At 48.8% G+C, this 13,535-nt stretch overlaps 1 protein-coding gene and 1 pseudogene across 2 annotated transcripts in view; both read left to right on the top strand.

The window, feature by feature from the left end:
* The first annotated feature begins 7,455 nt into the window (after positions 1–7,455).
* LOC103645492 (glutathione S-transferase F10-like) lies at positions 7,456–8,165 on the top strand (annotated as a pseudogene).
* A 335-nt stretch (positions 8,166–8,500) lies between these two features.
* LOC100193523 (uncharacterized) overlaps positions 8,501–13,535 on the top strand; it is a 39,139-nt gene continuing 34,104 nt past the window's right edge. The window contains exons 1-5 of one of the 2 annotated variants that reach the window (XR_004852291.1): positions 8,501–8,741; positions 8,882–8,985; positions 9,328–9,430; positions 9,530–9,593; positions 10,332–10,421. Coding sequence is in view for 1 of the 2 variants with exons in the window: in NM_001366956.1 (NP_001353885.1) it covers positions 8,709–8,741; positions 8,882–8,985; positions 9,328–9,430; positions 9,530–9,593 (304 nt within the window). In the remaining variant the exon portion in view is untranslated. The remainder of the gene's footprint in view (positions 8,742–8,881; positions 8,986–9,327; positions 9,431–9,529; positions 9,594–10,331; positions 10,422–13,535) is intronic. The other variant, NM_001366956.1, reaches the window with a different exon arrangement.

Raw genomic sequence — 13,535 nt, forward strand, 5'->3', positions numbered from 1 at the left:
GCCAGGTCGGTGAGATGGTCCTCCTTATTCTTGCTGGCGACGACGATGTCGTCCACATATGTGAATATATTTCTGCCGACCTGCCCCTCGAGCACTGTTTTGGTGAGTCTGGAGAAGGTGGATCCGGCATTCTTGAGACCCTCCGGCATTCTGACAAAGCAATAAGTGCCGAAGGGTGTTATAAAGCTGGTGTTAGCCTTGTCTTCCTCCTTCATGTATATCTGGTGATAGCCGGAGAAGCAGTCGAGGAGGGACATGACCTCGCATCCGGCCGCGCTATCGACTATTTTGTCGATCCGCGGCAACGGGAAATTGTCCTTTGGGCAGGACTTATTGAGACTGGTGAAGTCTATGCATATGCGCCATTTTCCGCTTTTTTTCTGCACCATCACAACATTGGAGAGCCACGTGGGGTAAGCCACTGGCTCGATGAATTTAGCCTCCAGGAGGCGATGCACCTCCGCCTTGGCAGCTTCTGTCTTTTCGTCTGACATTTTGCGAAGCTTCTGCTTTTTGGGTCGCACCGAAGGGTCAATTCCCAAGCTGTGCTCAATTATGGCTCGGCTGACTCCGACCAGATCGAGGGCAGACCAGGCGAAGACATCTTTATTCTTGGCCAGGCAGCAGAGAAGTTTCTCTTCTTCAAGTGAGGTGAGGTCTTCGCTGATAGTTACTGTCTGCTTGGGCGTGGCCTGATCGAGGGGGACAGTCTTGGTCCCGTCTTGGCACTGCAACTGTGCCTTGTCGTGCTGCTTGCCGGTTGGGCTGGCTGGCGCAGAGACTTCGCGCTGGGTCGTGAGACAGTGTACATTTCTCTGACCGGGCACGAAGTCCCGCTCTATGTTGCGCGCCGTCTGCTGGTTGCCGTAGATTGTGATGGCGCCTAGCGGGCCTGGTATCTTCATACATAGGTACAACCCGTGGATGGCAGCTTCGAACTTGTTGATGGAGCCCCGGCCCATGATGGCGTTGTATGGATATACCATGTCGACAATGTCGAAGGTTACTTGCTCACTTCGGGCATTGGGTGCTACACCGAAGGAGAGGGGCAGCTCTATCTTGCCAACTGGAAAGGTGCCCTTGCCGCCGAAACCATACAACAGGTTGTCCGAAGGCTTCAGCAAGCTGTGGCTTATACCCATGCGGTCGAAGGCGTGGAGGAAGATGATGTCCGCCTGACTGCCGTTGTCGACTAGGACTTTGTGTAAGTCCCAGCCTGCCACGCTGCAATTGATGACCATAGCGTCGATGTGGGGGGCGCTGCGCAGGTCGACGTCTCGCGCGTCGAAGGTTAGCGGTATGTGGGACCACTTCGTCTGCACGACTGGGCCAGTGACGGCGACATGGTTGATGCAACGGTAGTGGTCCCGCTTCTGCCGCTTGGTGTCGAAGTCAGTGCTCGACCCCCCTGTTATCATGTGAATGACTCCGCGATATGGTTGATCGGCGAAGTCTTCCTGCTTTGGTGCATGGGGGATGTTTTGGTGTTGCTGGTGTGGTGGTGGTTGTGGAGGAGGTACGATTTGTACTTCCTGATGGTGTTGGTAAGCGTGGTGCGGTGGATGCGGAGCGGGAGCGTGGATATATGGTGGAGGGGGGTGGCTGGTAATTGTGCGCGACAATTCTGGGATTGTCGGCTGGCTGCGCCCGCGCCATTCTGTCTCTGGTGGCCTTCGTCTCGGGGCAGTCTTTGGTCTGGTGGGCGCAGTCTTCGCCGTGGAAAAGGCAGTAGAACCGGCGCGGGGGCTGCTGCGCTCGCCCTCGACCCCTGCCGCGAGTTCCATTTCCGCGGCCCTGGGGGGGATATTCCTGGCGGCGAGGGGGGTCAGCAGCAGGCTGTTGGTTGACGATGTTGTGCACTTGCTGCTGACTGCGGCCATCTCGACCGGAGTCTGGCTGCGGAGTCCTTGTCCACGTGCGGCTGGACTGCGGGGCATCTTTGGGTTTCCGTTGTGACTCGACCTTGCGCTGGTGGAGCTCTTCGGATTTGACATATTTTTCGAAGAGCTGATATAGCTTCTGCAAGCTCTTGGGTGGATCTCTGATACAGTGGCTGTAGAGGACGCCGGCCCGAAGGCCACTGATGGCGTAGTGGATAGCGATCTGATCGTCGACAGAGGGCAGCTGCGACTTTAGTGTTAAGAACTTGCGGTAATACTCCCGCAGAGTCTCCTTTTCCAGCTGTTTGCAAAGCGAGAGCTCGGCCAAAGCGTCGGTGTCTGGACGGTACCCTTGGAAGTTGAGGAGGAACTTGTCCCTGAGACTTCTCCACGAATCAATGGACAGCGGAGGCAATCTGGTGAACCAGGTGAGTGCTGGGCCCTCTAGGGCGATGATGAAAGACTTCGCCATTGTGGCTTCGTCCCCTCCGGCTGATGCAACGGCGACTTGATAACTCATGATGTATTGCGCCGGGTCGGTGCTGCCGTTGTACTTGGGGTATGCCCCCGCTCGAAAGTTAGCTGGCCAAGGCGTCACTTGTAGGTGTGGCGCCAGGGGACTTCGCTCGTCGAGGTAGTTGACCCCTTGGAATGGCGCGCCGTGCTGGGAGACGTAGTCATGCTGGGGGAAACGCGGGTTCTCCGGCTGCGCCCGGTGCTGCAGGGGTGGGCCATGCTGCCGGCCGAGGTGGCCTTCGCGCGTGTCCTCCGGTTGTGCGCGCTGTTGGAGGGGTGGCTCTTGCTGTAGACCGAGGTGGCCTTCGCGCTGCATCAGCGCGATCTCGCGCTCGAGGTCTTGGGCTTTCTGCTCCTCGTCGCGTATCATTTGCCGCACTTTGGCTAATGCGGACACACGCTGGCGCTTGGCCTCCAGTATCTCTTTCTGCCTCTGGAGATTGCGGTTCCTGAGGCGCAGGGCGCGCAGCTGCAGCTGTTCTTCTGTCGAGACGCCGAGGACCTCACCGTCCTCGGTGAGGTCCGCGCCTTCCAGTGGGGCGAAGCCTGGGGGCGGCTGCGACTGTCCTTCGGTTCCGCAGGTGCGGAAGGTGTCGTCTTCGCCGGTGTGGGGAACATTGTCTTCGGTGGGCTCTTGGTGGGTGGATTGGGTGAGGACGAGGGCCTTGCCCTTTCTTGCGGCCAGCAGTGCTGCCTTCGCAGCCTCGTCAGCCTTGGGGTTAGCTCTCTTGGGTGCCATCGCGGGTGGTTTTGTCGTAGCACGAACGGTGGGCGCCAAATGTTGGAACTTGCTCTCTGCAGCAAGAAGGCCAACAAGGGTGAACAGTGGCGACAACAGGGTTACGTGCACGGGGGCAATAGCTCTGTTAATCTAGCCTCTCACGGGCACTGTGCGGGGGTATTTATAGGTATCTGAGTGCCCAACGCCTTGTGTTAAGGACGCATGTGCCCTCAGACACCTAGTTTATCCCCGGAATATTCCCATAAAGCAGGGTTACAAGTTGTAATTACAAGTATGCCTTTACAAGTTAGGCCCGTAATACAGAGGCGGCCACGCGGGGCCCGTCACAATGGGCCAGATCACGCGTGGGCCTTAGGACTGAACGAGGACGCGCCGTGGGAGGACGTCGCCGCAGGCCTTCGTCAAAGTGCCGAGTCCTGCGAAGGGTGTCCCTGCCCGCTTTGTCTCTGTCGGACCAGCGGCTGCAGCGAAGGCCTCGAGCGAAGGGTGGCGTCTTTGCCTTCGCCCCAACACCGGGTTAGCGCTAGAAATATGAACGAGTCCGAGAGAGAGGGCGAAAAACTAATCGCGGGCAAATAAAGAGTGAGACACACGGATTTGTTTTACCGAGGTTCGGTTCTTGCAAACCTACTCCCCGTTGAGGTGGTCACAAAGACCGGGTCTCTTTCAACCCTTTCCCTCTCTCAAACGGTCACTTAGACCGAGTGAGCTTCTCTTCTCAATCAAACGGGACACAAAGTCCCCGCAAGGACCACCACACAATTGGTGTCTCTTGCCTCGGTTACAATTGAGTTGATCACAAGAAAGAATGAGAAAAAGAAGCAATGCAAGCGCAAGAGCTCAAGTGAACACGAGTCACTCTCTCACTAGTCACTATTTGATTTGGAATGATCTATGGACTTGGGAGAGGATTTGATCTCTTTGGTGTGTCTTGTATTGAATGCTATAGCTCTTGTAAGGTGTGAGAAGTCAGAAAACTTGGATGCGATGAATGGTGGGTGGTTGGGGGTATTTATAGCTCCAACCACCAAACTAGCCGTTTGGTGAAGGCTGATGTCGCATGGCGCACCGGACAGTCCGATGCGCCTGCCACGTCACCAAGCCGTTGGATTCCGACCGTTGGAGCTTCTGTCTTCTGGGCCACCGGACAGGCACTGTTCACTGTCCGGTGCGCCATCTGTCTCTGCTCTGACTATGGCGCGCACTGTAGCGCATTTAATGCCTTCTGCAGACGACCGTTGACGTGAAGTAGCCGTTGCTCCGCTGGCACACCGGACAGTCCGGTGAATTATAGTAGAGCGGCCTCCAGAATTCCCGAAGGTGAGCAGTTTGGAGTTGGAGTCCCTGGTGCACCGGACACTGTCCGGTGGCACACCAGACAGTCCGGTGTGCCAGATCAGGGCACACTTCGGCTGACTTTAGCTCTCAATATTTGAATCCTTTCTCGGTCTTTTTATTGGTTTGTTGTGAACCTTTGGCATCTGTAGAACTCATAATCTAGAGCAAACTAGTTAGTCCAATTATTTGTGTTGGGCAATTCAACCACCAAAAATCAATTAGGAAAGAGGTGTAAACCTAATTCCCTTTCAGGAGGGACATAGGGTCATCCAACAATCTGAACCGTTGGTTTTCATTGTGTGTTTAGTGTGAGTGTAGTTTGTTTTGTGTATTTAGTGGAGGTTATAGGTGTGAGGGTGATTTAGTTGGGTGGATTTTATAAAGTTTCCACTAGTGGATTATATATTGGTATATATAATAACAACAATGATAATAAATATTATTAATTTTTTATTTCATGATACAATAGTAGCAAAGTCATCGAGGTACCAAAAGACAGGGTTGGAAACAGATGGGTAAATTCTCATCCTAATTCGTACCGTTTTCACATTTGACTCCTCCGTTTTGAATTTACGGAAAAGTCTAAAAACAGAACTGAAACGGGAGAGGATCTATTCCGATTGTTTTTGCGAAATCCCGTTTTTATCCGGATTGAACCCGTATTTATCATGTATCTAAGAAATCTAGGATAAACCTAATATGTATTATTGCATAAACTAAAGCCACATATCCTTAAGTGACAAATTATAGCACGAGTAGCGATTTTGGCCACCGGCTCTCCTTAATGATAAGTAGTATAAAGGCTCAAACAACATCAGTTGTAGCTATATCCACACCACGCAAGCAAACATCAATAGAATGTTGCCTCTATGTACCTATTTGTTTTCATGTTATTGCCCTGCTAGCTAGTCAGTCACCAATCACATGTACCTTTTCTACATTTGGCCTGTCTGTTTTCGTATTTGCGCCCGTGCTAAAGCTATGGTCCCAGAAAGGAGAGGGTGAAAGGGAAATGTGTCTTTTGGCCATTTCTATGTTGTTTTGGTGATTAGAGGCTGAACACAGTACTACGGACTAACAACTCCACATATAAGCATGAGCACAGGTATTTGAAAGGCAATTTGAGAAGTATAAGAAAGTGCATTTTGGTGTATACTGCAAATCCTATTGCATTAAAAGAACAAGGTATGATTATAGCACTTAGTAAATTATTTTAGTTGCTAACTATATTCATCTAAGTGCTAGGAAACTTTTCAAGTCGAACCAATTTGGAGAAGTTGTGTTTGGCTAAGTTTAGCCAAACTTGTGCTAGTCTGGGGAGCATCGAACTATCCAGTGTGCATCAGACAATGTCTGCTGCCCAGACTGTTCAGCTGGTGAACAGGTCACTCTCGAGTTTGTGCCGATGCGCCATGGCTAAAAATCACCGGACTGTCCTGTCGGTGTCTAGTGTCCGACCGCACACCCGGGGTTACCCTCGCGGTGCTTTTGCGGTAGGACGATGTCGCTGATTGTAGCTCGATGGTTCGTGCCAGAAGCACGAGAGAGATTGCATAAATTCAATCCTTTGTTCTGAAGGGCTAAAGGGTCACATAAGATTTTTTTTAGATTTTACTTCACTTTTTATTTGTTAGAAAGGAGGCCTAAACTAATTTTCAACCCGCTAGCCGTACCTATCCATCCCATGTTTATCAAACATTCAAAGCAAAAAGGCCGACAAGTTTTGCTTTCTTTTCCCCGTTTCCCAAGAGAAATTTGACATTATGAAACACGACGAGTGCGGCTTCGACGAAATGGAGGCTCAGGAGAGGATTTCTCCATTATGGAAAAGCTGGACATAGCCAACACTCTAAAATGGACATGACTACTCTATTAATAGGTTTAGAGCAGTATTAGTCTCGTTGAAACCGGGTTTCGTCCCCAAGCGCCGTCGCCGTCAGTTTTCTGTCGCTAGATCTCCTCCATCCCCGTCGCGTTCTCCTCCATCTCCGTCGTGTTCTCCTCCGTACCCGTCGCGTCGCTGGACCTGGAGCTGGATCTCGGAGCTGTCCCTCCCTCCCTCGCTTCGCTCTGCTCTTTCGGCTAGTCTAGGCTTGCTCCCTGTTGCTTGCTAGGCTAGGCTACCCGCGCGTGCGAATACACCGTGCCACGAGCTCCGCGGGTAGAATCAGCTGAGATCGTTCCGGCGAGCCACTAGTGGCGACTGTGGAAGTGTGGATCGGTGGAACCCTGCCTTGCGCTTCGTTTGTTTGGTCGGCGAAACGACGGGAAGCGGTGTTGGTGTTGGGCTCTCACTTCATTTGTGCCTCTGACATTTAACTCTACCTCTAGCGTTACTGCGTTACCAGTGCGCGTCCGTGGGGACTGGGGACTATGTGAAACCGCGTGTTTGGTTCGGTGGAAGGACTATGTAAAAACATTGTATCTTCCTTTTTCGATTGACTTGCAAATATTAGGATATTGCTTTTAGTGTGTTAGAGTTATGGATAGATTCAGACTAGCAGCATGTTACTCTTTGGAATCCCAGGACATGATTATATTTTCAGTAACAATGTACACATCCCCATGAATAATGTACAAGTTGAGTTTTCGTTTGCTAAAGTTGGAAGGAAAATTTCGTTTGACTTGCACTCAGGATTTTAGAAACAAAACTATAGCAGTAAACATAGTAACATACAAATATAGGGAGGGAATGAATTCACCGTGAACTGCTCATATTAATTCTTATTAGATGGTAATGACATATTGATATACATGAAGTGGTAGGGATCCATTTTGCCAGTCAACAGAAACAGGTTCAGAAAATCAGCAATACCGAAATGGAATTTAAATTTTATACGCTCATTTTTTCAAACTTCTTTTGAGAGTTCTCAGTTCTAATACATTGTTCAAGTGACACAGAACCACCCTGTACTTTTCTTGCATTATCGAAGATCAGCCTTCATGAAAATTGTAAACATGCGCTTCACTTGAAGTTGATGGTTCTGCCTTCTATTTCCAGAATCCAGAGAAATCTGCCGTTATATAGCAGAAAAGTATGAAAATCAAGGATATTCGTTCCTCCTTGGAAAGGATGCCCTTGAGAGGGCTTAAGTTGAACAATGGCTCCACAACGAGGAGCATGCTTTCAACCCTCTGAGCCGGGCCTTGTTCTGTCATTTGGCCTTTCCCTTGGGTGAAGAAGATGATGATATTGATGTTCATACAAGGAAGCTAGAAGAGGTTCTGGAAGTTTATGAGCAAAGGCTCAGTGACAACGAATTCCTTGTTGGAAACAAGTTCACTCTTGCCGACCTTGTTCACCTGCCAAATTCCCACTATATCAAAGCATCTAACAAGTTTCTTTACCTTTATGATTCGAGGAAAAATGTAAGGAGGTGGTGGGATGCTATTTCTGATCGGAGTTCTTGGAAGAAAGTGCTGAGGTATATGAAGAGCGTGGAGGAGAAGAATAAACAAGAAGAACTCAAGAAGTAGCAGCAGCAGCAGGAGGAAGAGGCTCCTTCCACCGACCCAATTCGGGTAGACTCGAGAAAGCAGAGCAGAATAGAGCCTCGGACAATATTGGTTCCTCCTGCTGATAATGAGTCATCAGCTTCCATAGTTCCTCGAACAAAGAAGCCTCCAGGTCCTGCGCGAAGGAGAACGCGACGGTGTATTCGCACGCGCGGGTAGCCTAGCCTAGCAAGCAATAGGGAGCAAGCCTAGACTAGCCGAAAGAGCAGAGCGAAGCGAGGGAGGGAGGGACAGCTCCGAGATCCAGCTCCAGGTCCAGCGCGAAGGAGAACGCGACGGAGATGGAAGAGAATGCGACGGGGATGGAGGAGATCTAGCGATGGAGAACTGACGGCGACGGCGCTGGGGACGGAACCCGGTTTCAACGAGACTAATACTGCTCTAAATCTGTTAATAGAGTAGTCATATTCATTTTAGAGTGTTGGCTACGCCTAGTTTTTTCATAACGGAGAAACCCTCTTCTGAGTCTCTATTTCGTCGAAGCCGCACTCGTCGTGTTTCATAATGTCAAATTTCTCTTTCCTTGGCGTTGCCGCCCCACCAACAGGACAAGACAGCAGCCGCTGCCGTTGCCGCTGCCGCTGCCGGCTGCCGCTACCTATGCTCAAGTGCTCAGTGCTCACCGCTCTGCCCCTGCCTCATCACACGCGCGCACGGCGCACAGATACCTTTTCTCTCCTCTCCCGTCCCACTCTCCTGGGCAATCCCGGCCCGGCATGGCGAGCCCGTCCTCGTCCCCCTCGCGGAAGGTAAGAATCTCTAGACCATCTCCCGACCGCCCACATCCGATCCAGCCGCGTGCGAGGTCGCCGTTCGATTTGACTGATCTTGCTGTTTCCACCCCTTTGTCTGGGTTCCTTTCTCCGCACACATGGGTGCGCGCGTGCAGGCTCTGAGCAAGATCGCCTGCAGCCGCCTGCAGAAGGAGCTCGCGGAGTGGCAGGTCAACCCGCCCGCGGGCTTCAAGCACAGGGTCACCGACGACCTCCAGAGGTGCCCCTCCGCCATCGTCGCCCTTCCTATCCCCTTTCCTCAGCAGGCAATCCCTGCTGTGCGGGGTCTCTTAGATTCCTTTCTCCGTGGCTCCGTGCTTGGCTACCGTTTTCTTGTTCGCGAGTCTAGCACGTCCAGCGCCCTGGACGCGACGCGACGCGACGTGATACGTCGCGTGCGTTTTGGGCTTGTATACATTGGTTTCTTTATTATTCTCTCGTCTTCTCTTCCAAGGGGGTTTCAGCTTGTATACATTAGAATCTTTCAAGTGTTTTTGTGATCCTGGAAGAAAGAAAATTTTAAGAAATGCAAAAATAATGGTGGATGAAACAACAAAAAAAGGTGGGTCATCGATGTAGCGGGGGCAGCAGGCACGCTCTACACTGGCGAAACCTACAAGTTGCAGGTGGATTTCCCCGAGCATTATCCGATGGAGGCACCTCAGGTCAATATCTTCAGTCCCCATTTTGATAAAAATTTTCAATTGATTTTTAGTGTGCATCGGGTTTTAGTGCCTTCCCTTATGTTGTTTTATTTTTTTCAGGTTATATTTCTGCATCCAGCACCGATGCATCCACACATTTACAGCAATGGACACATCTGTTTAGGTATTCACTGTTTCCACTTATTGACCAACTCTTGTGTTTTAAGTTAACCAGCACTAATGCAGTTTCGTCCATGAGCTGGTCACCATTGTTGTCTACTCTGATCTCTAGTCAACTAAAATGGTCCCTCTTTTCGCTCCAAATCAGCATCTACACATTTTATCTGGCTACACATCAAGCTGTCTGTTTCAGGATGTTAAGCAGAACACCTTGACAGTATTCTCACATATGACATATGTCGCATACTATGATGCCATGATTAGTACTTGTGGTTGGTCTGCATTATCCTGCACCCATTGATTTTGCTCCCTTGCTGAATGCTGACCACATGGACCATTTTGTGATGTTACTGTTTTTTCCTAGTTTTGAATGACCCTCCATCGGCGGAGTTATGTCTGATCAGTTAGTTAAGATTAGGAATGTGACTAAGCTGGAGTCAGGTTATCTTTGTAATTTATGTCTATTGTTTTCTTGTATGTGAGCTGTCAAGTGTAATCCAATCTTGATTGACAACAATAATGGGGTACTAAAACTACACTTAGTCAAGACAAGACATGCCACATGAGTAAATGTTTCCATGCAAGTAACACTTCTAGAAATCTCGATTAGAACTTTCAAGTACAAAATGATTCTATTAAAGCCCAATAATATTGCCATCTGGGTTTTTCATAATGAACATCATAAACTTGTTGGAACACTGCTGTTATAATGAGTTTTGTTATACTGTTTCTTTTTTTCCAGATTGGTCCACTGGCTATGCCAAGAAATTCCTAGAAATATTACTAACTAACCATGATTCCATGAGATGGCAACTATCACTGGCCCCTTAAGGTTATTTTTCTAGAGCAAGTATATATTTTGTATACGACTGCATCAATTTCATGTGTTTGTGGCTTTGTGCCTCTTCTTTTCAGTCTTAAGTTACTTTTACCTCATCGACTTGAATTACCAATGTGTGATCTACCTTTTCTAGCTTGAACTATTTAAATTAGCTAGCATGGCACAATTGAACTGTAGAAGATGAAACTTGTTTTTTTCCTTGAATGCGCAGGAGAACTGTGCATCATTATATTAAGAAGAGAGTACAATCCAAAGTGGACAATTACAACAGCAAGGGCCTCCTTATGGTGGCCAAAAGTGAAAATACAAGAACTTATCTATAGGAGAAAACCTCTAAACTACCCTACTAGCAGGGGCTTACAACCCCGGAATAAGGACTGCAAGAAGGGGGAGAGCCCTAGCTCCTGCCAAACTCCATAGTTCCTTCTCAAGATCAGCCTTCCGGATTGCAGCTTCCAGGTTGGGGGAATGCCTGTCAAACATGCATTCATTTCTATGCTTCCAGAGTCCATGCTCCAAGAATGATGAGTTCAGCCCCTTCCTTGCAATGACATTAACCTGACTATTTGCCCACCTCCACTAAACCATAAAGCTCGAGTCATGAGGTTGGGGTGCCAAATTATGAAGATCAATATGTCCTAGCAGCCGGAACCAAAACTCTAGCAAAAACACAGCTAGTTAATAGATGGTCAATAGTTTCCTCCTGTTGATCACACAAGGTCACCGTTGACACCGTTCTGGGTGCTCTGAACCCCCTTGTGCAGCCGATCTGCTGTCCAACACCATCCATGAGCAGTTAACCACATGAAGAATTTACATCTAGCCGGTGCCCAAGTGTTCCAAATTCTTTTCAGCAGGCTCAAACTGAGCTGACCCAATGAAGAAACACTCATACACCAGTTTTTTCCTAATATTTTCCATTGGCAGCGTGTCTTAAGACCTTCTTATCCTCAACATCCATCTGTAAATCAAATTCTTGAAGAAGGTCCCATAAGGAGAGAAAATCTACAATGACTACAACGGAGATACCCTCCTGGATGTCAGAAATCCACAAACCATCTAAAAGGGCTTCCTGAACCGTTCTGAGTTAACCATCCTCTTGGGAACTGCATCCAAGAGCCTAGGAACTAGCTGCCCAATGCTTTTACCATGAATCCAGTTATCCTTCCAGAATAAAGTTGTAGCCCCATTTCCAATCTCTCTGACAAAGAAGATAGAGAAGAAGAGTCTTTTCAGGCACTTGGATAGGAAGAGCAATCCCCGGCCTATTAGGTTCAGTTTTTTCCAACCATAATCATCGCATTCTCAAGGCCCGGGTGAGAGCACCTAGAGGGGGGGGGGGTGAATAGGTGATCCTGTAAAATTCAATAACTAATAGCCAATAAAACTTGGTTAAGTGTTAGTATGACTAAGTAGCGAGCTCTTGCGAACACATAAGTAATCACAGAAAAGTAATCACAAGAGACACGCGAGTTATCCCGTGGTTCGGCCAAGTAATACTTGCCTACTTCCACGTTGTGGCGTCCCAATGGACGAGGGTTGCACTCAATCCCTTTCAAGTGATCCAATGATCAACTTGAATACCACAGTGTTCTTCTTTCTTATACTTTCTCCCGTTTGCGAGGAATCTCCACAACTTGGAGCCTCTCGCCCTTATAATTGATAATCACAAAGAAGCACGGAAGTAAGGGAGGGGAGAGCAACGCACACAAGACTCAAATCCACAACGCAACCACACACACAAGTCACAACTTGAGCTCTAAGTTCAACACACGGAGTTCTCAACTCAAGAGGAGCTCAAATTGCTAGCACAGAAAATCAAATGCGTGGGAGTGGAGTCTAGATGCTTAGGAATGATCAAAGAATGCTTGGATGACTCCTCCATGCGCCTAGGGGTCCCTTTTATAGCCCCAAGGCAGCTAGGAGCCGTTGGAGGCATTCTTGGAAGGCTAATCTTGCCTTCTGTCGGGTGGCGCACCGGGCAGTCCGGTGTGCCACCAGACAGCCACTGTTCATGTCCGGTGCGCGATTTCCTTCCATTCCTGGCGCAGCCGACCGTTGCAACTTCGGGCTGGTTGGCGCACCGGACACAGTCCGGTGCACACCGGACAGTCCAGTGCCCCCAGCCGACCGTTGGTGCGGGCCACGCGTCGCGCGCGGATTGCGCGGCCGACCGTTGCGCTGGCGGCCGTTGGCTCACCGGACAGTCCGGTGAATTATAGCCGTACGCCGCCAAAAACTCCCGAGAGCGGCCAGTTCGCCGGAAGCCAGCCTGGCGCACCGGGCACTGTCCGGTGCACCACCGGACAGTCCGGTGTGCCAGACCGAGCTGAGTCTTGGCTGCTCTAGCCAAGTCCTTTTCTTCTTCTCTTTTCTCTGATTCTAGCACTTAGACAGATATATTAGTACACACAAAAACCAATGTACTAAGTCTAGAACCATACCTTTGCCTTGATTATCACTTCTCTCTTTGTTTAGTACATGAGAGCCTATTTAAATGTGTTGGACACTTAATCACCAAAACATAATAGAAATTGCCCAAAAGCACATTTCCCTTTCAATCTCCCTTTTTTTGGTGATCTATGCCAACACATTCAAAAGCAATGTAAAACATGCAACATTGATTCAAATTAAAGACCAAATTGTTTTTGACTAGAATTTGACATATTTGGATCATTCTTTGCCACCACTTGGTTTGTTTTTGCAAATCAAATTTATTTTCCTATCTCTAAGTCAAACTCATTTGTTTGGGCATAAAGAGAGATAATCCAAGAGTAAAAATGATTAAGAGCCAAAAACTCCCCCTTTTTCCTATAATCAAACATTCTCCCCACAAGAGATCAAATTTTGACAATAAGAGTATTTTGACAAATCAAAAAGTTCTAACTCTACTATTTTCAAAATTCTCAAGTGGTAGCTGATCCATTTGCTTTGGCCTTAATTTCTCCCCCTTTGGCATTAAGCACCAAAACGGGATCATTATTGGCCCTTTAACCCCATTGCCTCACCAAAATTGTCAATTAAGAGCAAAAAGGCAATAAGAGTATAAATATGAACTTGGAGTTAATACCGGAGTGCAGTGGAAGTCTTTGCATGGTCCAAGTT

This window comes from Zea mays, chromosome 1 (assembly GCF_902167145.1).
Source record: "Zea mays cultivar B73 chromosome 1, Zm-B73-REFERENCE-NAM-5.0, whole genome shotgun sequence".
Taxonomy (NCBI): domain Eukaryota; kingdom Viridiplantae; phylum Streptophyta; class Magnoliopsida; order Poales; family Poaceae; genus Zea; species Zea mays.